We start from the raw sequence: 27,021 nt of genomic DNA, 5'->3' as shown, positions 1-27,021 counted from the left end.
TTTCTTCTATCCTTTGCACCCAATTGTGCTCAACCTTTGTAGTTGGTGTCAGGTGCTACAAAAATAAGACATCTTGGACAACAGCGTCAATAAATTAGACCTATTTGTTCCAGATGATATTCTTGAAACATCGGCCAACTGCAAGGTTGTAGCCCGCAGTTATTAATGGATCATAAGCCATGGGTGGTTAGAGGTATATAATACTCATCACCAACATTTAAATATGTGTGAGTCCACATTATATCATCCTTTTGGTATTCTCAAACTATATCAAAATATCCGCAAACATCTAGAAGCCATGTTAACCACCGTACTTTATAATTTTGATAAAACACATATTGAGTATCCTAATATATCTCCGGAAGATATCACTGAGCTACAAGAATTTATGATGCTCCACAAACCCAGCCAACCACCCCCTAGTTCAGGAGAGGGTCAAAAAGAAGCATCAAGTTCATCACCTAATCCCACTTACCCTATATATTCAAATGTCGCAGTAAATTACTTAATCCATATCCAAGTGCTCCCAACTGACAAATCTTAGATTGACTGTATATTTTCTCGACTTCTTTCTCAACCCTTAGAGTTTCTCTAACACTCTTACCCCCGAGGAGTTTCTAGCACCTGACCTATCTCCATCACTGCCAACTCAAGAGGTTAGTCACACTCTACCACGAGATACACTTGAGCCATTTACTAATGATTCTATTCTTGAGTCCTTGTCTGCTACTACAGAGTACGAAGGTTTAATAAGAGCTGGGAATCCTCTACTCAAGCCACAGCTCATGTCCAAGCTGTTAATGCAAATAACGCCCTTTGAACCTACTCGGCGGATTCTACCCGAAGCCTATTTAGATGTCACACCAACAAAGCAATTGTATGTACCATACCCTCTCCGAGCACCAAGACCAGAATTAGAAGAGCTATTGCCTTTAGCTCGAGAGGGCACATTATGGTCCAATGTAGCACAACATACAAAGTTGGCAAACCCACACTTGGCAGATCTACTGGCAATTAGAATTGTTACATTTATGATAAGTTACTGCTTCCGCAAGGAGAGAAAGGCTAATCTAGTTCACACAAGAGGGGTTTATACACACACAGCGATTGTCACCACAGATGATGCCAACCCCAACTAGAAGATTTCGTTATACAGCCGGATTGGAGGAAAGATTACCTTACAATTCCAGAATATAGCCATCAATATATGTGTGCACCACCAACATAGAGAGTAGACCCTTTGTACATGCCACTAAAAAGAAGGTGGACACCACTAGAGTTTAAAGAGGCAAAAAAAAGAGATTCACATGTCTGCTACAACTTCCCTATATTCTTGCGCCAACAGCATCTACAGATATGGGAGAGCAAAGAAAGCAAATGCTGAATTGGATACATGCATGGCGCCGTATTCTAGACCTAGCAATTGTGGCCAATGTTTGATTCTTGAAACTAATTATGGTTCTCTCATAGATCAACCCACAAAAAGATATGATGGATATGGTGCTGGATCAGCTGCAATTCGACATGAGTCAAGGACCTAGTGATGATAGAGACATGATGTTATATTATCATCTCCTATGGTGTCTACCAGCATACATGCATATCACATTCGAGGATATGGTTGACACTGGGTTTTGGAGATCACACGCTGCATTCAAAAGAATCCTTAAAAATATTTAGTCACGCTGGAACTTCTATCATCACGAGTTTGGCGACTAGGTCTTTCGACCTTGGTAACAAGTTTTGAGGACAGAGCCTGCATCACGTAGGGGGGGTGTTAATCCCATTTTGGATTAATAAATATGCTCCTCCATTTGAGGACATTAATAAGTTTTATGCATAGGCACTATATAAAAGTTATACATTATGAGATATTGGCCACCCAAGGCCTTTGTTAAGTAAGTTTTGGGTGCCCAAGTGTGAATAAGGGCCAATTGTATATAAGGCATTTTCTCATAATGAATGGACACAATCCCACTTTGTGCCATGAGAGTTCTTGCTTTTTTTGTCTGGAGAGAGAGGTTGAGAGAGAGCATTCTAGCACTTGTGCCTTCTCTGTACTTGTATGTTGTATGCTTTTATTGATAAGTGAGAGAGAGAGTGATTGGCTTGTGTGGTGGTGTGAGCGACTTTACGATGATAGCGTGGAGGTGGAGCTTCTCAAGTGAGCTTGGAGACCTCAAGGGACACATGCTCGAAGCATTGGTAAATGCCCTACGCTAATTGTGTTCTATTGCTCAAAGGTGAATGCATTGACTTCCTTCTTGGAGGTGTGGTAGCCCATAACAATAAGAGGAGGCCACAGTGAAGCAAATGGAGAGAATAGGGAGCTCCCATCTTGGAAGCGCTGAGTAGGATGCTTCCCACACGTACTTTGTAAGTGTTAATAGAATCATCACTTACTTTTTTTGGCATAATGAGAATTTCATTTTTGTTAATAAGTATTCATGCTTCATGCTTCCAACAAAGAGTGGTCGGTTGTTCAGCACGTGATGCGGAGGAAAGGTGCACCCTAATGTACGGGATGTATGCCCTCCTTAAATAACTTGAGGGAGAGGGCGTCAACGTGAACTACATTTTCCACCCATCAAATAGTTTTTTCTTCACTTGTCATTTCTGAGTTTTTGCCTTATGAATACTCTTTTTGCAAGGACCAGTGCGAAACCCTGAGGGAAAACGACAGTGATTAGATTCTATGTACATGACTCTAGCCTCTAAATACATTTTTGTTGGCTCTATGTATAAGCATATTTTGTGTACATATTTTTGTCGGCTCCATGAGCTAGATGTAACTTATCACACTTAATAAAAATTTAAGTTTTGTGACCTTTGAGTATAGAACTGGGAAGTACTCTCTAAAATTAGTATATTGGTACATTAAGATGCAGGACTGCAGTTGGGTGTACCATTATTCAAAAAAACAAAACCTACATCCATCGAAATAGACGTTGCTATAAAGCGTCGAAATACTAGTTGGAATAACAGTCGTTGTCGGCGTTTAAAAGAATGTCAGAATAAGGATCGAAAACAAAGTCAAAAATCATGTTCTGCTTTTAAAATTTTTAACGACGTGTATTTCGACGCATATATACATGTGTATTTTGATGTACATATCGACGGTTTCATATCGACACTTGTATCGACGTGCATATCAACGGTTTCGGATATTTTTTACATGTTCATTTCTATCAGAAAAAACATCGAAAATCAACTTGTCTGTAATAGTGAAGAGCTAATGCCACACTTGATTTATCGCACATACTAAAACATGTATGGCATGATGATCCATGGATGCCAAAGAGCTAATGCCACACTTGGTTTATCGCATCCTTCAAAAAGAACATTTGTACATGATAGATACAACATGTATACCTGTCACTCTCTTTAGTTGATGTACAAAATATGGCTTTATGCACTCCAATGACCGTGATTGGATTTTTTAATCTAGATCCATACACTTCCTTGAATCTTCAAAATAGTTCAATCTACCATAGTGTCCATGTAGAAACATTAAACTTAACTTATCACCCTATAACAACCTCTATTCATTTTTATAAACATCATTCATAGATTATAAAGAGGTAGTGGTTTTACTTATAATGTCATTATTGATATTTCTCTAAGTGTTGCAAATACTTATCTTGTAATTGATATTATGACGTGAAAGCTATCAAAAAGCACGCATACACCAGCAGTAGATGTACAAAGCCACGTGGTGTTGCAAGAGGATTTTTCCATGCTTGTGAATGCCTTTCAAGCATAAAAAGGAGTCACAAAGCAATCTCAAAGTAGTCAAAAAAAATCACAAAGCAGTCATAAAGCAGCCACAAAGAAGTCTAAAAGAAATCCAATGCACTCATAAAAGGAGTAAAGAATCAAACCATAAGAATTCACAATGTAGCTACAAAGTAGTCACACTAGTAGTTAAAATGCTTACTAGTGTGTGTGGTTGCTTCTTCTATGCTTGTGATTGCTTTTCAAGCAGTTGTGGTTGTATGTGCCTTATAACTGCAAGTAGTCACAAAGTAGTTAAAATGCTTACTAGTGTATGTGGTTGCTTCTTCCATGCTGGTGACTGCTTTTCAAGTAATACTGGTTGTATGTGCCTTATAACTTCTCTCTTAACTCGAAAGTATTCATAAAGTAGCCACAGAGTAGTAAAAACATTAGACCAGAAACATTCACGATGCAGTTACAAAGTAGTTGCACTAGTAGTTAAAAAGCTTACTAGTGTATGTGGTTGCTTCTTCCATGCTTGTGACTTTTTTTCAAGTAATAGTGGTTGTATGTGCCTTATAACTGCTTTCTTGACTTGAAAGGAGTTATAAAGTAGCCATAGAGTAGTCACAAAGTATTCACAAAGCAATCAAAGTAGTCCCGAAATAGTCACACACAGAGCAATCACAAAGCAGTCAAAGTAGTCCCAAGGAAATCAAAGAAATCCGAAAGCAGTCAAAAGAACTCAAAGAACATTTTAAAGAAATCAAAAATTAGTCAAAGAGTATTTCAAAGCACTCACAAAGAAGTCAAAAAGCTATCATTATAGTAGTTGTACTGGCAATTGGTGCTTGTGGTTACTTTTTCTATGCTTATTACTATTTTTCACGTGGTAATGGGGTTATGACTTGAAAGCAATTAAAGAAATCCTAAAGGTGTCGTAAAGTAGTCATTATTTTTTGGTAGTTCTTAATAATATTAGATGAACGGATTGCAGAAGAGTCGCATAGTGTGGCTTAGGTACAGGAAGGTTACTGGAAAACCCATTTACATCCAAGGGAATTGTTATCTATGCATGTGTGAATTGTCGAATGCTAAGGCCATCTTCATACTTAATAAGACTAGTAAGATCTTGTAAATAAGACCATTATTGTGGGATTGATTTAGAAAGAAATGATAGATTCTATTGTATCATAATTCTTTTTGTAATAGAGGAGAGTCCGAATTGCTATTATGCAATGGCAACTTAAAAAATGTAACTTTGTGTGTGTGTGTGGGGGGTCTTAGGCTATTATTAGTTAACTAACTACCTTATCTTCATCCTATATAGGCTCATTAACTAGAAGTGGGAGGGAGACCATGATGGTATATTATGCATGAGAAAGTAGACTGTGCCCATCAATCATCCATGTTGATATATGTTGATGATGGCCATTTTTTCATGTATTGATTATTCATGCACGGGAATTCAAAATTTGTAATGCCACATTCTATGTCAAGAGATGGAGCATCATATTAGCAAATTTTACAACTCTAGTAGAGAAGATAGAAAGTATTACTACTACAAGATCTTCTCCGACAGTTGGTTTTGACGGTACTCATATCATCAAAATAAGCATCAAAATCACTGTTGAAATAATTGTCTATGTTTTAGTCCAAAGAAACGTCGAAATGCGGGTCTAGGATAACGTCAATAATATGGGCATCAATTTTTTTTTGCTTTTTTGTTTGATGTGTTTTTTGAAAAAACTTCCAATGGTTTTTAGCTCTCATAGTTCTTATCAACCCAGGTTTTAGTTACTTTTCAAACAAATACAAATATATGTAATAATATTTTTAAGAAATTAATAATACAATATCTACCTACCAAAGCTTGCACTAATGATACCAAATACAAGGACATGCATAGCAATATTTACAAGAAATTATGACAAGTGTCTACCAAAGCTTGCATTAATGGTGATGCTATAGCTCATCATTGACTCTCATCCTCAACTAGATCCAAGGCTCCAAATACATCTATTTTCAGAAATACTTCTCCATATGCATCTTTGTCAAGCTCCCCACTTCTCTTTTCCAAAGTCCACAAAGTCCACCCACTTCTCTTTGATATGCTTCCAATCTTGAGAATCAATGGAAACATGCATAACGTCATTTGTGAATCTAGTGTTTTGGTTACAAATCATTAAAGATGTAATGGAATTGCATTTGAAGATTATTTGAATACATGGAATAATTAGGGAAGTGTCGTAAGACTTTAGTAGGGACCCTTTTTCCTTGGACATCTTGCCTATATCTCGATGAACCACATTGTGGACACTCGTGAAGAGTGTCATACTCTTGTCGAATGTTCATAGCACTCATAGGCTCCATGTATGTTGAATACACATACGAATGTGGGTTTAAATGAGAGGAAGGTGGGGTCTCTTTTATATTTCATGCATATCCTAGTTGGTATATTATAATTTTAAATGGAAAGGGGTCGGCGGGTTGCCAAAAAGTTTAAATTTTGAATGAGAATTTTCATGTTAAAGTGACAGGTGTGGCGGGAGTTAAAAAAATGTCACAAAAAGTGCGAAACATAAAAAAGCTATTTTAGACGTTTTTGTCAAATGATTTATCGATGGATATTTTGATTCTTATTTTGACTCTGGGATTTTTAAAACAGAATTGTACCGGGTCAATTATCACATTTTTGCAGGTTGAAAAACATAGGCTTATTTATTTGTTATTCTCTCCTCTCTGTACTTCCTCCCATCCCTTACGAATGAACCTAAGTCCTTCCCTCAACTCTTGCTTTAGATTTTGTGTGTGTGTGTGTGTGTGGTCCTTCAAAATTGCTAACATGTGTTTCGTTTGTTTTGCAGGCTCACAAGTTCTCCTTGGTCTCTCATAAGGCAAGCCCTCCCTTGAGACTCTAGCTAGTAGGTAGCCCTTATCCTTTGCCCTTGTGATTTTGATTCCTTTTCCCTTGTTTTTGATTGTGTGTGTGTGTGTGTGTGTGGTGTGGTGTGGGGTGTGGGGTGTGTGTGATTTCACAACTTTGCTAATATGTCTAGTTGTTTGTGTTTATTTTGTAGGATTTTCACTCATTTTCTCTCGAGGCTCAAGATCTCTTTTGGTATCTCTCGCTGACGTTGTTCCTCATCAAGAGTCCAATTAGCTTACAATCTCTCCAGTAAGTGCCCTAGTCTCATTGTCTTAGATTTTCTTTTAAAAATGGAAGATCATGCTTTTCATGTAGGGTTTGGGTAGGTAGATCCTTCAAGACCATGCTCCTCTCCTTATTAGAGTCATGGCATGATGACGCTGTGTGCTTATGCCATGGAAAACCTAAACCCTTAACACTAGTGTCTTGCATAATCTAGACCATGGATCGCACACCAGGCGACACTCCGGTATAGATCCCCAACATCTCCACTTTGCCTACATAAAAGAATCTATGTAACTTCTTCTAAGTAATAAAAATCCATGTTTTACAAAATTTGAGTACAATTGTGAGTACTCCTCAATGCTAGCATAGTGGTGTATTGAGCTATAGGACTGCACTTGGATATACCATTATGCCCAAAAAAAAACTACATTTGTCAAAGTAATCGTCCAAATAACTATCAAAATAGTCATCAGTATTTGCATTTAAAAAAACCATCATAATCAAAATAGAATTTTGACTCGCCAATGAAACTCTTATTTTGATGCTCATATCTACACTTATTTTGACAGACATTTCAATAGATCCATACCGATGCTTTTATCGATGTGAATTTTAACGCTTTTAGGAAATTTTCACAGGTTCATTTTTATCAAAAAAGATGCCGCAAATAGTCCTGCTTATAATAGTGTGTCCATTCTTATCATGTATGATTTAGCAATTCATAGAGTTATGCATGGACAAATTTGAGTAAGGACATATGCATACTGAGGAGAACACCCAAGTATTTGAAGATAAGAAACTATTTTTTCAAGGTCAGGTTTGAGTAAGGACATGTAATTAAAAACATTGAAAATAAAAGATAGAGAGACATAATAAGTCATATATACACATATGTGTGTGTGTGTGTGTTTAAAAAGAGAAAACAATACCCCAAGAAAGACTATTCTTGACTACATGCACTTTTTATGTGGACATCAATAGGTATGGTGCAACAATCAGAGATTGCAAGTTAACCAAAATGAATATATGTTTGGTATTGCTAATAACAACAAAAAAATCAGAGCCACCAAGTGAACAAAAATGAATACATGTTTCGTATTGCTAATAACAACAACAAAAAGAAGTCAATAAAAATAATGTACCAACCTTTAAGCCAAGTGAACAAAAATAAATACATGTGTGGTATTACCTAGTAACTATAACAAAACGAGTCAACAAAAATAATGTACCAACCTTTAAGGTAGATCAATTTAACTTGTAATAGCAGCTTAAAACATACATATCTTCTTGAACCTTATACCATAACTGCTATCCTGCCCACCATTTCCATCAGAGCTTGATGACCAAGGGATGAAACAAACTTCAAGAAAGATAAAGATCACCAAGATTCCATGAAGCAAATCTTCTATCTACAAAGGGGAAGGGGGAGAGAGAATCAAATTAAATCCATAACTACAAGCTATAACCTACAACAACAGAAAGATCCCTAGAGAGAGAGAGAGACAGAGAGAGAGAGAGGCTAATTCCATCACTAGATAGGCTTTCTCTTGACGTATAGTCAAGCCACTGATGTATGACTAAGAGAGGAATGTTGTTTGGCTGATATTATGTTCCTTCTTCTCTATTGTTCTTAGCTATTAGCTCACGGCAACTGTAATAGTGTATGAGGTTGACTAAAGTTTCTTGTTCTATTAGTCCTGCCATAGTTCTATGAGCCCTATGCTCCAATAAACAGAGCGAATAGCTTAAGCACACATAACCTAAATTTTCTATGAACCATTATGATAGCTTCAAACCCATGTTGGCATATGTACCGAAATTGTACGAGAGAGAGAGAGAGAGAGAGAGAGAGAGACAGAGAGAGAGAGAGAAGTTTCTAAAATCATGGGGGACACATGGATAGAAGAGAGTAGGGGGCGTTATAAAAAGATGGCAAGTACTCTTTTATTTTGAATAAAAGATGTAGTTACTTTTTAATTTTAAGGTGCTTTTCAAGGAGTTACAAAAAGATGACAAGTACTTCTTTATTTTGAATAAAACAAGTAGTTACTTTTTGAATAGTTAAAAGGCAAGTACCCGGGCACTAGTTTTGTGTCCACCATAGCATGCTACCACCCAGTGGTGCGAGGTTGGAGGAGGACAAAGATAAAATATGTTAGAGGAAAAAAGAGAAAGAAGATGCCACCATTCCTAGAGGGAGTGGTGGCCCAAGGCTGAAGGAGGACAAAGAGAAAATATGTTAAAAGGAAAAAAGAGAGAGAAGATGCTACCATATTTATGAGCTAGAAAATAGAGCTCTAGAACCCAAGGATGCACAAGATGGATAGGTCCAAGTTCACATGCAACAAGGTATGTCACAAGCATCAAAGGCTACATTCACAAAGGTACATGTAGGTTGGGAAGGGGATTGTTGTAGATTCAACGTTTCATAAGGCTACACTCTAGGAGCCAAGCACCTAGTAAGGACTAAGTGACAAAAGCAATGCATACACAAAAAGGGGTTCACGTGGAGTAAAATTAGAGTAAGGGCCATCAAAGTGGGTTCACGTGTGGTGACGTCAAAGACAAAGGCTCAAGGTGGTTGTACGAGAGAGTTTGTCACTAAAGGTTATAAATAAGACACATTCTAGACAATCAATGGTTTGGATACCGCCTACAATAAATTCAATAAGATGCTAACACAAGGAAAAGAACCAAGGTGAAGTGCAAACATGGAGAAAGTAGAGATCAAGTTGAGATAATGGAGGCTAAAGGTAATAATAAAGTTAAAGGACAACAAGCATTGGTATAGTGAAATCATCAATATCACTTAAGCCAAATGTATGCATTTGAAAAATATTACTAGCCTGCCAAAGTATATCATTGTGGAGAACTTAGCCAAAGTTGAGGCAAATCTATTTGTGTTGCTATATTTAGCGTCTATCCCATTATTAGTCAAGCAGATATTCTAAACTATAACTAAACCTATGTTCTAAGCACAACTTCTAGACCCATGTGAGGTCATATGGCTATCCAAATGGGACCCAAAACCCAAGGACATGGTTACTTGAGTTTTCAGCATGTTTTTTTTATCAACCTGTGACTCCTAGATGGTAATTAGGTTTACTTGTTTGCAAAACATTTCTCAGAGAAGAAGATAATCATATATAGGATTCAAGGTAGAAATTTGGTCGCAATACAAGGGAATTAAAAGAAAAATTAAGCAATACAAGATGGGAATTAGTACAAGATCACACGAGGAAACTTGCAAACAGTTTTGCAGTATATCTAACCATATACATACTGTGACGTAGTCTTATAAACCATCCAGGGGGTGATCTTGGTAAATATAAGATCACACCCTGCATGGCTTGATGTTGAGCTCAGTCATACACAGATCGTCGAATAAGCTCTCTAGGTGCTCGCTTTCCAAGCCGGATTCCTCCTTCAGCTGCCGTTGCTTGCCAAAACGCATAACAAGTAATTAGCGGCCATTAAACCTTCATCAATGAGCTTAGTCCGTTACTTAACCATCAAAATTATGAGTTTAATACCATGCCCTAAATCAGTACGATGCATACATTCATTAACACAACAAATTATGTATATCCTGACAAGCATTTAACCGTAATAGTTAACTACTTAAGCCACCCCAGAGAAGGAGGGACGATTAAGCCTGAAATTATGATTAGCGCATTCTTGCATTCGCATAACATTTCAGTTTGATCAGCGTTAATTGACCGAGTCTTAACAAATATATTTCATGCTATGGAATTGCTATTACTTAGTAATTAATGATTATACATACGGAAGGGAGGGTGAATTATTACCCCTGAATTGAACTACCGTGCTGGAATTGATCAATTCATATTAGTGACTTGTTTACCTTCCGTGCATCAACATTCGAGTTGCATAAGCATTGATTACCGAAGACCTAAACCAAGATGCAAGGATTAAGGTGGATTAGGACCGTAATTATAAAGTCGGCATTACCTGGCAATGTATGCAGTGGAAAGCAGTCTCGCTGTTTGTGCAGAGAGTGGCGTTGACAATCTCTATGTTATGGTTGTGAAGGATTTGCATGATTGCTGGCCACAAGCCTTTCTTCTTGGGGACGTTGAGAGAGATGACGGCATGAATCCCATCAAATACAGAAGCTGAAATCTCAGCAGATAGCACGTGGAGTTCATTCCTGTGAGTGCAAGGGTTTGATTTGTTGCCATTGCCCATGCTGGAATTAGTTAATTATATGGGATTCTTGCCAGATCCTGTTCAACAAAACAAGCACGCTAGTTTAGTTTAATTTTTGTGAAAGCATGTTCGGATTGTAGTAATTTTTTTTATTATAGATGAGATCTTATTTCATTCTTAGTAGCACATAGGAATTTCACCCAGCTATACACACCATACTAACCACACACACCCAAGTATCACAAGAGAATGCCACCCCCTTCCAAATATTGGTCATTTTATAGGCGGTTGACAAACTACCAGATGAACCTAGCTTGGTTGATTGGAGTGAACACCCTACACAGCTTTGATAATTTGAAACGACTATTCTCTGAAATTAAAAAAGATTATATACATAGCCATAGTAATAATGGCTAAACGCAAATAGTTGATAATTATGTTGATGATTTATATCACTCTAAATCATCTATTCATTCAATGTAACTTCTTGCATATGTAGACTAGTAATTATGCCTTGCATATGTAGACTAATAATCATACCTAATTGTAATGGGAGCGAATGCTACGCCTAATTTATTTAGGATTATCACAACGCCAACCCTAACCTCTTATTAGCATATTAACAGAGGGCTAACCTTACATTAAGCTTATCCAAGGCTAAGCTATGTTGTGGTAGTCTGCTACCTATATCACCAACAAAAAAAATACATGTTTTAAAAGCAAAGCGGCCATGGGCATGCATAGAGCATGTCATAAACACCCATGTATTAAATGGTGAAAGAGGTAAGTTCTTTTGTAACCAGTGTAAAAAGGAATTGCCTTCAAGGTGAACCCATTTTTACCTTTCAAAAAATACATATTTAAAAAATTGCTTCCTTAAATTCAATGCTAGGCAAATTTAAAACCATTTGTTTTCAATTTGAGCCGTAAAAATTAGACTAAAGGGCCCCATTTTTGTGTGTGTGAGACACTAGTCGAATGGCATGTATAGAAAATGTTATATTAAGTGGTGAAAAAGATATAATTATTCGAACTAGTCAGTGCTCAAAACTAGCATTGCTATAAATCGGGAATATACCACAAATATATATATACTAACTATATATTAATTTCTACATACATGATAAGTGTCACTGTATGTAAGTGCTCAAAGACATAATTTGGGAAAATTCTTTTTCTTTGCCGTTAAATTTACATGTAAATGCACAGGCTTTTCACTCCTTGAACCCCAACAACCACACGAGCTGATATTTGCACAGAGAGCATATAGAGCTCATTCCTCGCAGTGTAAGAGCTTGATTTGTTGCCATTGCCGAAGCTGATTAATTATTTCTCTTTAATTTATATTGCCAACGATAATTTACAAAATCAACCCAAATCCTGTTTAAGGAAAACAAAACGCACTCGATAGTAAGCAAAGCATCCGTCCAACTTCTTGTATTTGGACTCTTGCCCAGGGCCGTAATAATAATTAGCTGAAAGCAAATAGCTGATCATATGAGTTCCGGTTTGATAGTTTATATCACTGTTCAAACCTCAGTGATTAAGTTATTGTTTTGCAACTCCTAATTGCAGCAATATGTAGAGTAGTAATTATGCCTTGCCATGGAAGAAAATACTGCACGAGATAGAATTAAGATTTATCTCACAGGGCCAGCGCTAGAGCCTAAAGTACGAATGAAGGCTAAGCTTAGATCGATATCGAACTTACCCTAAGGATAAGCTATGGTGTCACCTGCAGCACAAGCGACGCACAAACAAGCCAAAACAAGATGCGGCAGCATAAGTTTGCTATGGGCATATTGTTTATAGTATTTTGCTTTGCGCAGTGCACACACGTGAAGTTTGTGCAGTGTTCACAAATTTCTCATGTGTTTCTTAATTACGAGTCACTCATTAATAAAGACGAAACCATTTGCAAGTACAATTAGCAGTACTAGAAGAAGACTTTTTTAAAGATCCTTGTCAAATAGCAATACAATCAAATCAACCTTGTCAAATAGCAATCCAATCAAATCAACCTTCTCAAATAGTAAACAAGAATGCATGCCATATTCAAGATTCTTATCACATAAGTAAAGAATCCTCTAATCTCAAACAAATATTCACATAATATAAATCTCTATCAATTAAAGCATAACATCTCAATCAATCACAATGTATGTGTCTATCTCACCATGCTCGACAACATGGTTAGTCATAATGACCAAAATCCAGCCAATCTAGGACTTTCTCTGATGCCCATCCACCCAATCTCCACACTGGACATCGCGACTATCGCGGGTATGCCTATTTTTGAATCTCGTCCTCTCTGGGTTCTACCACATGGCTCCCAGAGGACATAAATCTCATTCTCTGTTCCGCGTTTCCTGTCTAAGGATGGTCAGCCCGAGTCTCAAAATCTCATGTCGAGTCTCATCATACACATGCATATCAATGTCATACACGTACATATCAATCATTCATCTCATAACAAGCAATCATAACTCATACATATCATCTCACACTCATCTCTACTCCATAATCTTTAAAGGCATGCATATTCAAATCAATCACAATGAATTTCAAGTATAATACATTTTTCATGACAAAAAAATACATTTCAATTTAGTTAGAAATAAGGTGATGGTCTCAACTTTCAAAACTGCATTGATAACAAACAACATATACAAAGCCTTTGCTTATATTTGGATCATCTGGTGAGAAATAGTAATGAATACGATTGAAAATTTGTAAACTTTTATCTAAAAGAAAGTGCCTAAAAAGATAGACGTATATGTGATTGGCTCTCATAAAATACACCAGCAAAGCATAACATTATACAGAATATGTGTGCAAAATGTGGTCCTAGTCTATAGTTGTTAGATTAGCTATAAAAATACTCAAAGTTAACTTATTTTAGACAACTAAATACCTTCGAAATCTCATTAAGACGCAAATTTTGGATTTGTAATTGATTTTTGAGCCGAAGATGGATTTTATTACACCATAGATATGTTTGTGAAGCAATGCACATCTAAAAACTTTGGAAAGCAATGAGAAATTTGCTAATTAAATGCTTTGATCCAAATATAGCCGAAACAGCTCTAGATTATGAATGTAATTTGGCCTATGAGTTTGTATGGAATTGCGATGCTTAAAAGTAACCAATGTGATCCCAAAAAAATCTAATTTTCCTTCGCTATGTACCTGACGAGATAAAAGGAAACCTTTGAGTTTCACTCTCCATGGGTTTGAAATAATTCCATAAAGTTTGTTAGTAATGAGGACATAAATATGTCCATGGAGACATTTATGTCCTATTACCAAGTTCTAGTGTTAAATACACACATGCTATTGCTAAATTTTTCCAAGCAATTTAAATAAAGGTAATGCTCAAAGTAATCTAGATTTAGCACTACAAATCAGAGAGATACGTGGATTATAACTCAAATTTATTAATTTTGTCCCTTGAAAAATGAAAGCAACATCACATTTAAAGCATGATATATAAATTTCAATTGGTAAAGTAGTCTAGAGCTAGGATAAAACTGACCTCTATTATATGTTACATGACTTAGGCCTAATTTTCATGCTCCATCTAGTTTTAACATTTAGCTAGGTGATATTAAAAGATAAATGCATAGGAGTAATCTCTTCGTTGTGAATTTAACCCCTTCAACAAGTTGTCAAAATTAGCCAGTGTGAAAGTTGACCCTTAGATTGAAAAAACCAACTCAAAATTAGGCATGGTGATAATTTAGATTTAATGTCTTATAGATTTTAATAAAGTGATGTGTTGAATTTTCATAGAAAAGTTGGCTAGCCCCACCAAGGTTAATTCAAAACTTTCTCTTATTCTAGTTGGTTGGGAAAAATGATTTTGGTTCTAGCATTGCTATGAATCAATAATATACCACAAATATATATATATATATAAACTTATACATACACGGTAAGTGTTATTGTATTTAAGAGCTCAAAGTCAAACCTTAGAGTCTATTGCATAGTTATTATTACTCAAGCTTCTCATGCAGGGAAATAAAACCAGGGACTACATGGCATGCCTATAGGATTATCGACCTCGTGTCACCCTCACATCACCATCTAATCCTTAGCTATGTCAATCACTAGTCATTTTGTAATAATTTGATATAGTCAGAGTTGTTTACACGTTCACGCTTTAAAACCTAACTTATGGTGGCTGATAAGCTCGAGTGAGGTTGTTTATATGTTTAGAGCCTAACCTATGGGACATGGTTGCCCACCAAGCTTGATTTTTGATGTGCATCATGTCCATTTTCGGCATTTTGGCTGTAAGAAAGTTTGGAAAATAATTTTCGTAGCTATCAAATTTACATGTAAATGCACAGTTTTCACTCCTTCTCGTCAACAAACAAGGGTTCCCATGAAAAACCCAACCTTGATGCTGATATTCGAATAAAATTCTTTATGATTTCAAGAAGTTTGTATAAAAAAGGCAATGAAATTCTCTATAAGCATGCGAATTGAGGACATGAAACCTTACTTTTTAAGAAAGTTGTAAAATGTTAGAAAGCTTTCAAGTGTATATTTGGATAATTAAATAAACATTAGTAATTTATAGAACTCCACCTTAATTTTTTAAGCATTTGGTATCATAAGAATGTTCACATCTCATTGGATGTAATACCTTACTTTTTAATAGATCTGTAAAACATAACCCTTAGTTTATCAGTGATTTGTGCTAGAAATGTTTTTATTTCTCTTGGATACTTTATAAAATTCAATCCACACAAGCTTACCTTAGGTTTTCAAATGTACTATATGTAGGAATCTAAATGTTCCCCATTTTGACGAGAAGGTGATTATCATGTCATGGTAGAGAGTACAAAGTGACCATTTTTAGCATAATTTCAAGCCAATTGAGTTGTGGACGGCCAAGGGCAGATTTAAATATCCCTGGGGATCCCCCTTGTCAACATGTTTGCCTATTTTTGACATTTCATGGCCACCACAAAGTGCCTTTTCATAATCCCAATCCCATGTTTTTTCACCTTTACCACTCAGGCCAACTCTTTTTAATACAAAACTATCTGCCTCCCCATTGGCTCTTCTTCAACAAAAGCTCTATTAGACACACTACACATGTCCATGAATAGAAGTGAAATCCTCACTAATGAGTGTATGTAAAAACTAACTCCTGTTCATAGGCAGGGGGTGGTTGCCATTTTGATTGTATTCATTTAGTGAATATAAAGGTCAAATCAAAGAACCAAGACCTGACCCACCACCCCAAGATGAGAACAACTCTCTCTTGACGAGTTTCAAATTTGTTTGCATTTACGACACCTTTTCATACCGTTGGAGGTTGCAAAACAAAACAAACGAATAGGAAGTTGCATGTGTAAAAAAAACTAGGTTGGACTCTTGTTTTCAAATCTTGGATAGCCAAGGGCCCTGTTGCCCTCTTGGAGTCTGGGGGTAGCTGGCTAGCTGGTATCCAAATGCAAACGAGGTATGTGTGAGTTCACATAGAGGTTGGAGTTCCCAATTGGTAGGGAACCAGCTCCCATTTTTCAGTTCACATGTAATTATTCAAAGAATGTCTTCCAAGCAATAAATAAATTCCCATTTTTGAGTTCACACATAGTATTTTGGAGGAAGATTATGGGGCCTGTAAGGGACTTTCTGTGGAGAAATAGGAGAGTGACATCTTGGCTTGCCTGGGAGGACAAGATGAGTATGCCAAAGAGTCAAGGAGGCATTGGGGCATTGGTATCCCACATCTATCCACTCATGCCATAGCCAGGATATCTCTTTATCTTCCTAAGTGTTTACACCAAAAGGAGGCTTGAACTGGAAAGAAAAACTTCAAATGTGAGCGCTAATTTTTGAGATGGGCAAAGTTTTCAGCATGTTGGATTCGAGGTTGCCTGCGATTCGGGAACCCTGAGCTACGTGTGAACAGGCCCTAGAAGATGGGCAGGCATATAGGCTGTTGTTACGGGGGGTATAGACGCTGGCGGTAAAATGCATCTGAGCATCTCTTACGGCGTTGTGGCCGAATTGCTGTGACGAAGTAATGTCGTCTGCTGACGGTCAAACGGCGTAATGTCGTCTGCTGTGACGAAGTAATGTCGTCTGCTGACGGTCAAACGGCGACAGCGATATTGTGGGATCTCTGTTGAATTGCATAGTTAGTAACTACGTCTGAAACCCGGACGGCGATCTGCTGCTTGTGGACTTTCTTTTTTTTATTTTTTGTTTTGTCAATCCTGCAAAAACTGTACCCCACAATGAATTTGCACCAGCAAACCTGTACTATTTTATTTTCTCAATTTTGAAAAATCATGCAAAATTGAACACACCCCTTACCTTACCATCTTAGTTATACTAGTGGCAAGACCCCTCTCCCACGGGCTGAGCTAAGCAAATCAGTAAAAAAGACAACTTCGTGAGAAGACAACCCATCCCCCATCCTCTCGACATGAAAGGTTTGGGTACCATAGAGTCATGGACATCTTTGTCTCTCTCTCTCTCTCTCTCATGTTTATACATGCACACAAAATCTCTTTGCATATACATACACACATACATCCATACTTTAGGAACTGGCACACATAGAAACATATATATATATACACATTAATCTACAATGTCTATCCATATATATTTACGTACACACACATATATGCCTAAATACAGATATACATATATATGTTCACATACATATATTATACATTATATACACGCATTCATACCTATATACATCCATATGTACCCATGCATAGAACCAATCAAGTATACATATATGTATATTTATTTTCAACTTATCTTTATGTAAATGCATATATTTGTACATATATGTGTACATGGTACTCACATACACTACCTATACATATGAACAATATCTATCTATCTCACATAGACCACCTATACATATGAACAACATCTATCTATCTCTAGATATACATAAGTACAAACATAACATACCTGTACCTATACACACACACTTACTTATTTACACACACATCTATACACGTATCTAGTGGCATGACCCGTCCCTAATGCGCAAGAGTATTCTTGCATGCATAAAAACAAAAGGCACATCATGAGGACCATTTTGGGCCTCATAGTCCTCAACTTGCCAACCAACATATATACACACCGTACTTGCTACATATATCTATGTAGAAGCTGCTAAAGCATTTACATTTCTTTGAATAAAGCAACAAAGTTGGCATAAAGATATACATCCAGAATTCCAACCAAAATAGTGTTGACAATCTTAACACACCTGAGCAAGCATTAAAATAATCTTCAGACAACTGGATTATCTCTCCTTGGAAGCCTAAACTTCTCGCCTCCATCTATTCAAAAAAGATAATAACATCTAGGTATTGCAAGATTTAATTTATGCTGAGAAGAAGCAAAAAGCAAAAACCTTACAAAACTCATTCGGTGTGTCAACATTTGAGATGAATGGCATTTCAATAGGCTTGTAGACAGCAAAGAGGAATATTCTGTAATATTCAGTGCCTATGCACTAAAAATGTAACTTATTGGGCTTCCATATTTGTGTGATTATCAACTTGTATTAAAATCCATTGTACCCCTAAATGGTGTGAAGAAAACGATCCATTGTTTGATCATTCAATCTCCCAAAGTTGTAGAATTTCACACAAATTTAATGAAATTCATCCAATCTCAAATTCCCAGAAGGCTTGCTTAGCAATGGAGACCTGCAAATCGAATGACTTATTTGGTAATGTGTTCTTACATTTACATTTCTATTTTACATAATTTCTAGTAAAATTTTTCAAAAAAAGTCTTTCATTGATTTTATTGTTGGTGGAGGAAAGCATTGTAAAACCTTGGGAGAACATTTGTGTGATTATCAACTTGTATTAAAATCCATTTTACCCCTCAATGGTGTGAAGAAAACCATCCGATGTTTGATCATTCAATCTCTCAAAGTTCTAGAAATTTACCCAAATTTAATGAAATTTACCCAAATTTAATGAAATTCATCAAATTTCAAATTCCCAAAATGTCTCCATTTGCCCAAATTATCTGATACGGCCTACGTCATCAAAGGCATCAAATGGAGCTTCTTCTCACAAGAAAAAACTACATCCCTATTTGCATTTAAGAACTCATTCGCATCATCTCACAAAACATGCCCACATCAAATTATTCAATAGGCTATCCTATAAAGGCATCACAAGTCTCAAACATTACATAGAAATGTCATAGCTCTATAGAAGAACATCTCGAATCATGAAAAAATCCCAAGCATCTCTCATCACCTTGATACTTGTTCTACTTCATAAGCTTACATGCAAGCCATCCCCCTTGTTTTCATGTGCATCCTTTATAGAAACCAAACATAACTCTCCACTTTTTCAAACTCACTACTGATATGTAAGAAAAATACATCCGACGCAAAAACATACGTATCCACTACTCCAACACCAAGATCTTCTTGACACCCAACATAATAGCAGAGGTACCAAACACCCTAGCCAGGAACAATACAAATCACTACAATAGGAGTTAGATCCAAACATAGCATCCATCTAAAACCAAGAATACTTAAGAACTTGTTAAGAAAACACCTAGGAATCTATGTAACCACATCAGTCTGCATAACATTTGAAAGGTTCTAAAAATGTTGCTCAACTACCCTGTTAACTGAAAGAGTCCATGATTCCACCAAGTTCACATCCCGACACTCCTCAATGCCGACACTCCTCAATGTCACTAAAAATAAAGACAAAACCAACAACCAAACACTACACCTTTAACGGCTCCTCACCAGCCAAAAGCTTACCAACAAAATCTCCAAAGACTAAAACAAGGACCATTGAACATGGGCTAGGAATCACATATGTCACCCTCAAACTGACATCATTGTCTAAAGCATTCATATCCTCAACAACATTCAGAACCATAGAGCGCCTATTCTCCTTGAACTCTTCAAAAATTGGATCACCACACAAGTTCATCTCACAAGATCCACCTCATGTTTATCTTCAAAGGTTTCATACACATTATTACATACTTGACTATCACTATCCTCAAATACATCATGAGCTGGCTCCTGATTCACATTGAGAGATGAAGCATCACTAGAACATACCTCTTGAATCTCCTCACAACACACCTCATCGTCATCCTCATCAAGTGATAATTCTTCCGTCACAGTGCTACTACTTCCTCTAGCTCATGATTGAATAGGTTCACAAGCTACATACCTATCTTCGTCACATAGAGCATAGTTCACCTCCACATTGGTACCAAGAGTATGAGCACAAACACAAACACAAACACCATCATCCACATCACTTATCTCCTTTGGTCATTGCACCAAGACCATAATTCTTCAGTCTCACTGTGCTGCTACTTTTTCTAGCTCAGGAGGAATAGGTTCACAAGTTACATACCTATCTTCATCACATAGAGCATAGTTCACCTCCACATTGGTACCAAGAGTATGAGCACAAATACAAACACCATCATCCACATCACTTATCTCGTTTGGTAATTGCACCAAGACCATAGTAGTCTCCTCAAGAATCTCCTCATCTAATAGGGAACCATGTGTAGCGTCTCCATCTTGAAAGATGAACACAAATTTGCATTCTCCTCGTCTACATAGATTTTTGAATCAAAAACTGGTATCATACCTACCACAACTTTCCTCTTTCGTTCTGCTAACTCAGCGCAATGCAGAAACGTGTCAGGGGGGAGAACACACCATTTGCAAGCGTTGTTTTGCTAGAGCTACCCTTGATATTGTGGCGGGCTTTTGACTGTGTGCAACATGTTGCCCCTACAACGATGAGGAGTCGTTCGAGCTTATAGTGCTGCTGGTAAGGGAGGCGTCAGCATACACACTACCACGTAGGAGTGTGATAGCAAGAAATCAATTTCCAATATCACGTCCTTATATCGACCCTAAGAGAACCATTGTAAGCTCTTAAAATACATTCGAGATGTGATTGTTGATGATGGTGTGAAACTACTTATGTAGATTTGATACCTTGTTAAGTAGGATGAATTGACACCTTGTTAAGTAAAATGATGGTTGTGAAACTACTTATATAGACTTGGCACCTTGTGAAGTAGGATACATGTGTGTGTGTCTCGGTAGACTACACCTATCTCGATGATCGACTACACTCTTGGGTAGAAGAAGTTTTTCTCGAGATACTTTGTCCTTGGGTTGTGAGGCTTGAGTGGGTGCCCAAATTACCTTGGGTTGCAAGGTTAGTTTGGGTGCCCAAACGGCCTCAGATGAGCTTGAAAGTTGTGACTAAACTGAAGGCTTCTTGTTTACTCTATTATTGTACCAACTAGGTGATGTGGTAAGTTTGGTTTTTCTAGACCAACCCTACAATATGATTAACCCTTGATATGAGATGAAGATGGGGTTCGATAACCTTCTCTCTATCATTTTCAGATCATTAAAAGTCTAGATATTAGCTTCACTACATTGTGAGTCCTTGTTGCTAGTGTAGGCATTGTCAGTTTTAGGGTCTAGCTAGATCACCATCAAAGAATCCTTCCTTGCAAAGTTTGTAATATGATTTGCAAATAGTAACTTAGTATTATGCTCCATCTTTATCGCATTAAGTTCTTTGTCTCTCATAGATTTTGTTGTTTGTGTGAGATTAGCACAAGTTGTCCTTTCATACAAAATTTATAAAAGTGAGCGAGATAAAGAGAGAGTGTGTGAGATAAAGAGAGAGTGTGTGAGAGAAAGAGAGCGTGTGTGAGAGAAAGAGAGCGTGTCTGAGAGATAGAGAGCATGTTTATTAGAAATATTAGAGATCTTGGGTGACTTGGTTAGTCATAGTATCTCCTTTTCTCAAAAAAAAATCCCGTAGTCAAAGGCAGCCATGTAATAGTTTTGTATTTCATCTTTGCTAATTTAGTTCCGTCATAAACGTTATGCTTCCTTTGGTGAAAAAGTATTTTTGGTACTCTATTTTTTTTGGGGAAATATATATATATATATATATTTATTTATTCAGAGAGAGACTTTACAACCAATCCCTCACCAAGTTACAAAATCATATCCACAAAACTCTATGCCCTGCTTTCCAAGTTGTTGTTAAGTAAACTACGTATAAGATTCCACTTTTCATCTTCCAACACAAAAGAAGAGTGCCCATAGGAGATTTGATATCCTAGTTGTATACATGCTTCAATCACAGCTTCAGATGTGCTACCTTTGGGAGACTGCCTTTGCAATATATCACCTTTTGTCCCAATTTTTGCTACTGGCCTAATTACCATAGGGTTTTCAATAAATGCAATATAAGTGCAGATAGATTGCTTCTCTTTTAGATACCACCTTTTGGTATTTGGCCCAAACTTCAATGGTTTAGTTTTCACATCTAGCCCTGTATACCCCTAAAACATAAAAAACCAAGCTATGCCAATTTGTAGAGCCAAGATTGGTTGTGCCATCCCATCCTCATTTAGCTTGTTCACATAATAAACACATCAATACATGTATATACATTTATGGATCAATTTTGTCACATCTACCCCTAAGAGTAGTGTATTTATGAAAGATTATGCAGTTTCTAGTATTCCATATCTCCCACAAGCAGCAAAACCTCATTATGTTGAAGATCAAATTAGTAGCCCCATCACTGGGCTTCCCATCTCCCTAAGATCCAATCCCCCATTAACCTTGGATTCCTATCCTACAAGAGACCCACTTCTCAATTCTACCCCATGCCCCTCTAATGATAGGGCAATCCCAAAAGGCATGTTTCCCATCTTCTTGGGCAGACTTGCATCTAGGACAACATCCATTACTAAAGTTTCTCTCAAGTAACTTGATCCCAATAGGTAAGGCCTACATGCCTACCCTCCACAAGAAGACTTGAGAATTCACTGAGATACCTGCCTCCCATATTGTTTCCATCTCAACCTCCAACTATTGGGGTTCTATTTTACCCTCTAGATTTTGTTACAATATTCTTCATTCACCTCACTTTTCCTTAACTCCTTGTATAGGTCTCTAGTTGCTTGTTTATCTAGTTTTACACCATTATGCCAGGCCCAATATTTAACTTATAAAGATTCATCAAATTCTATAGATACCCAATCCTTTTGTACCTCATCTTGCACCTGCCTAGCAAATTTCCCTTCCCTTGAACAAAGTCCAAACTCCTCTTCTAGCTGCCCATATTCTTTCCACCTTCTTAGCCCTTTATTATTTAGTATCTTAGGAGAGATGATGTCTTGGAGGGCTAAAGGAGGATTAAATTTGTGAGTCCACCATATCCCCAGACTTAACAAAGAGTTCCTTGATGCTTTGCAACATCCATCCAAGACCATCAGCCCCCCCAAAGCCTCCTTCCATTTATTGCATAACATCTTGAAAAGGGGGGAGCCTGTAACTTTTAGGGGACATACAAAAGAAACTTATCCCTCCATACTAGTCCATGCCACTTGGCTTTTGGATTGGATATGAGAATCTTCCACTAGCTCCCTTACTAGCTTGGTCCATATCTACTCTTGCGCTAAAGACACATAGGAAAGAGTAGAGTAGTCCTAGCTCTAGTCTGAGAGGGTAAGTGAAAAATACCAACACCTCCACTCTTGGGTAAGAGTAGAGTAGTCCTAGCTCTAGTCTGAGAGGGTAAGTGAAAAATACCAACACCTCCACTCTTGGGTAAGAATAATTTGTCCGAGAAAATCCAAGGTGATATTTTTTTATTAGCTTAATCATTCCTCGACAAGAAATCCTTTATAGGTCCCACAATCATCTTCCAATGACGTTTGCCAAATTATAATACACGACATGACATAGGAACATGATGTAATCATTTAGCAAAATATTGTTGATTGCTGCCCTATCCTAAAAGGGACCTCTTATACCCTCCCACTGCTTCAACTTCAAGCTAAACCTCTCTAAAGCGTAGTCAGTCAATTGTTTATTTGTAACCTTCACCCCAAAGGGAACTCCTAGGTGTCTAACAATTTGTCCCCTCTTAATATGTAGCATACCTTTGAGATTAACCAAGTTATGATTAAATATAATCCTAAGTTTGGGATGTTACAAATTTCAGTAATTAATTCCACAGGTTTTCATCATTTTTTCAGAGCAAGCAAAAATTCTAAGTGTTAAAATTAAGTGAAAAATCAAGATTGTGTTTTTAATTAGTTAGTATGCTCAAAGGAAGCCTTTAAGTGTGTATATGGACATGAAAATCAAAAAAAAAATTAAAAAATAAAATGTGATCTATTTTTGGGGTCGAAATTCACATACAGCTGATTTTGGCGATTTCATTCACACAACTAGTTTCTGATAATTGTGCGCGAAGTTATCAGGTTGCAGCCCCCTTGACAGCAAATCTGATAGGCTTGCCAAATCTACAAACAACACTTCCATAACTTCTAGAGAGTAGACATGGATTCCCAATTAATCAAGATATTTCAAATATATCGGGGAAGTACACAAACACTCTTTCTATTATTTTGCTTTAAATTCTTTTGAGATTAAATAAATAAATTGATAAGCATATATATGAGAGAATCTAAGTTGAGGTATGGCATGCTTAATGGTTGAATTTATTAATTATAAATGATTGCCTTAGACGAAAGACTCATAGAATAAACACTTTTGGTGGGGTAAAGAATTAGAAGAGAGAATATTTGACTAGTTTGTGTAGTTTTTAGGTATAATCTTCATTAGAGGCTATTTTGTGAAACGCTTATCTTTCCATGCGTTTAAAATCAGATTTTGATGTAGACATGAAAGTTTTAGATGGCAACAAACTCTACAAGAGTGTATGCGACTTTAGAAATCCAAATCCCTTTTGTTTTTGAGTTATTTGAGTGCAAAGTGGGACACTTGATTGTTTTCGATAGTTTTATGCTAAAAACAGAACTTTCGTCGTTTTGAATGCTGTCAAAGAGACCTTAGAACTCATTTTTAGAGAACCATCACACTGAGACATGTTTTATAGAGCATTAGAAGTCCTAAAACTTTGTAGTTTTGACTTTTCTCTAATTCTAAATAGATTGAAAGATATTACTCTCTCAAAGAGACCAGTTGTTAGGCTTTGCCTTAGAGATTGCTATCAAGATTGACTACCTTCTCTATATAGACCGGATGAACTAATACATAAGCATAGTTATGACTTAGATATAGCAACTAGAGATAATCTTACTAGTTAGAACGTGATAATTAATTATGTTAAAAATAAAGATTCATGTATGAATTGAAAGAATTGAAAGACTAAGAGAAGTTATGGATTGTTTAAATTAAAATCTTTTTTCTATACTTCAGGTTAATTTTGATTGACGAGCATGTATTTGAAGGAGATAGGCATTGCACAATAGAACCCTCTACAATGAGGTGACCTCCACAAAGCTTAAGCTCAAGTGATTTTCCTTGCATTAAAATTTCTAAATTAGGGTATGTTCTCCTACTAGGCAAGGCATTGTAAATCTCAAGGTCAAATAGGATAGGTTGGTGGATGAACATATATTTTCGCTCTGACTTAAGCCTAGCACACATAAATAAATGAAGTACAAGTGCTTGCAGGCAAGGTATGGCTTCTTCTTGGCATCTCTACAAGATGCTTCGTCTTTCACATGCACATCATATTTTCCCACATGTTCATCATCCCTATGCGATTCAATCTTGAAAACTTCATACTTTTGCTCCACTCTCTGCACTTCTTCTACCACCATAGCTTTCATTTTGAGAGTAGCCTTTATTTTTTTGGTTGCTTCCTTTGATATTGACATGCGGTATTTTACTCTTATTCCATTTTTCATGCTTGACCCACCAGCCTCTATGTTAGTAGTGGACCCATATTGTGGATCTTTTAAAGTTACAATTGTAAATAACCTAGAATCCCCACTACTACGTGATGGGGTGGGCACAACACCTTCTGCATTTTTGCAATACACCTGGTATCCACCTTCCCACAATGAATATACCTCCTCATTTGTCTATAGCAACTGGCCATATCTTGGGTGGTGGATAGGGCTTTGGGTCTATGTTGTTTTCCACTATATAGCAATGAAGCACGTGGTCAGGGCAGCATAACCACATCCATTGTCTAATGAGACCATTAGGGTGCTTGCGATAGCCTTCAAAGGTAAGGTGCAAGCACACCCTTCGTAGATCTTACTATGTGTTGCGTGCCCACACCTCTTACCCCCATGAGGCATTCCGTTACATGTGACCTTGCTGCCAATGCATGTCCTTCGGATTGACCACATTGCTTCATTCACCTTGTGCTCAATGACATTGCCCTCTATGACTTCTGCAGTTCTTTCTGCATTTTTGCTTGTATCATGTTCTTTGAAATTGATCTTCTGTGGCCTCCCAGAATACTTGCGATCTTGTACATGTGTATTGTACTCTGGTCTCAATGCGTGGCCTCATCATCAATATCAATTACCACCCTTGAGGGTCTCTTATGACGTGTACTCTCTTTGTCACTTCTCACTAGTGAGAGGTGTAGGTGCCCTGTACATGGGTGTTCCTTTAGTTACCTGATTAACTATTTGGACCACTTGGGCAGGGCTTGTAGAGCACCGTTCTTTTAGTTTCTCCAATCTTGGGCCTCTCCCTCTGTGTTTGCCTTGACTGTAAGAGATTGCCTTTGTGCTTTGTGAAATTGCATTTGCTATATCGATACTACATGCATCGTAAAGAGAAATCTTATATCTGTATCCTTCCCCAGAGCCAGCCAACTTCCATGCTGGCTTAATGCTACGTTTGTTCTTGGGGTATTTGGACCATCATTACTTCTCTTTATAGTTGTTATGACTCAACCTTAATGTGCTATGTGCACTTCCCACCAGGTCAACCATTTGCTGATAAATTCATGTCCATCACATGACCACCATGACACCATTGACGTATCAATCGAGCCTCCACTGATGTAGCGTCACTGGTAGGAACCATACACCACTTCTCACACATTTCTTTGTGATCTCCTTGAGATGTAACAAACACATACTTTGTTGTTTGG

At 37.1% G+C, this 27,021-nt stretch overlaps 1 protein-coding gene across 2 annotated transcripts; it reads right to left on the bottom strand.

The window, feature by feature from the left end:
• Positions 1-10,090: 10,090 nt before the first annotated feature.
• Positions 10,091-11,750, bottom strand: LOC147612567 (uncharacterized). Of its 2 annotated transcripts, none has more exons than XM_086782818.1 (3): positions 11,677-11,750; positions 10,844-11,118; positions 10,091-10,310 (listed from the first exon to the last, which is right to left on the bottom strand). In XM_086782818.1, exons 2-3 carry the CDS (start codon positions 11,078-11,080, stop codon positions 10,206-10,208), a joined length of 342 nt encoding a protein of 113 aa, XP_086638944.1. In that variant the 5' UTR covers positions 11,081-11,118; positions 11,677-11,750; the 3' UTR covers positions 10,091-10,205. The 2 variants fall into 2 exon arrangements, with proteins under 2 accessions (XP_086638944.1, XP_086638945.1); XM_086782819.1 differs by having other exon boundaries at positions 10,091-10,301.
• Between the last annotated feature and the right edge of the window lie 15,271 nt (positions 11,751-27,021).

The sequence above is a fragment of the Cibotium barometz genome, chromosome 45, assembly GCF_041138505.1.
Source record: "Cibotium barometz isolate CiBa-2024 chromosome 45, ASM4113850v1, whole genome shotgun sequence".
Classification (NCBI taxonomy): domain Eukaryota; kingdom Viridiplantae; phylum Streptophyta; class Polypodiopsida; order Cyatheales; family Cibotiaceae; genus Cibotium; species Cibotium barometz.
Note: the sequence above shows the minus strand (reverse complement) of the source record. Positions and strands in the feature narration are given on the sequence as shown.

Coding starts and splice junctions, on each gene's coding strand:
- LOC147612567 (XM_086782818.1), bottom strand. CDS start 11,080: ATGGGCAATGGCAACAAATCAAACCCTTGCACTCACAGGAATGAACTC. Junction 10,311..10,843: donor TCCACTGCATACATTGCCAG/GTAATGCCGACT, acceptor CGTTTTGGCAAG/CAACGGCAGCTGAAGGAGGA.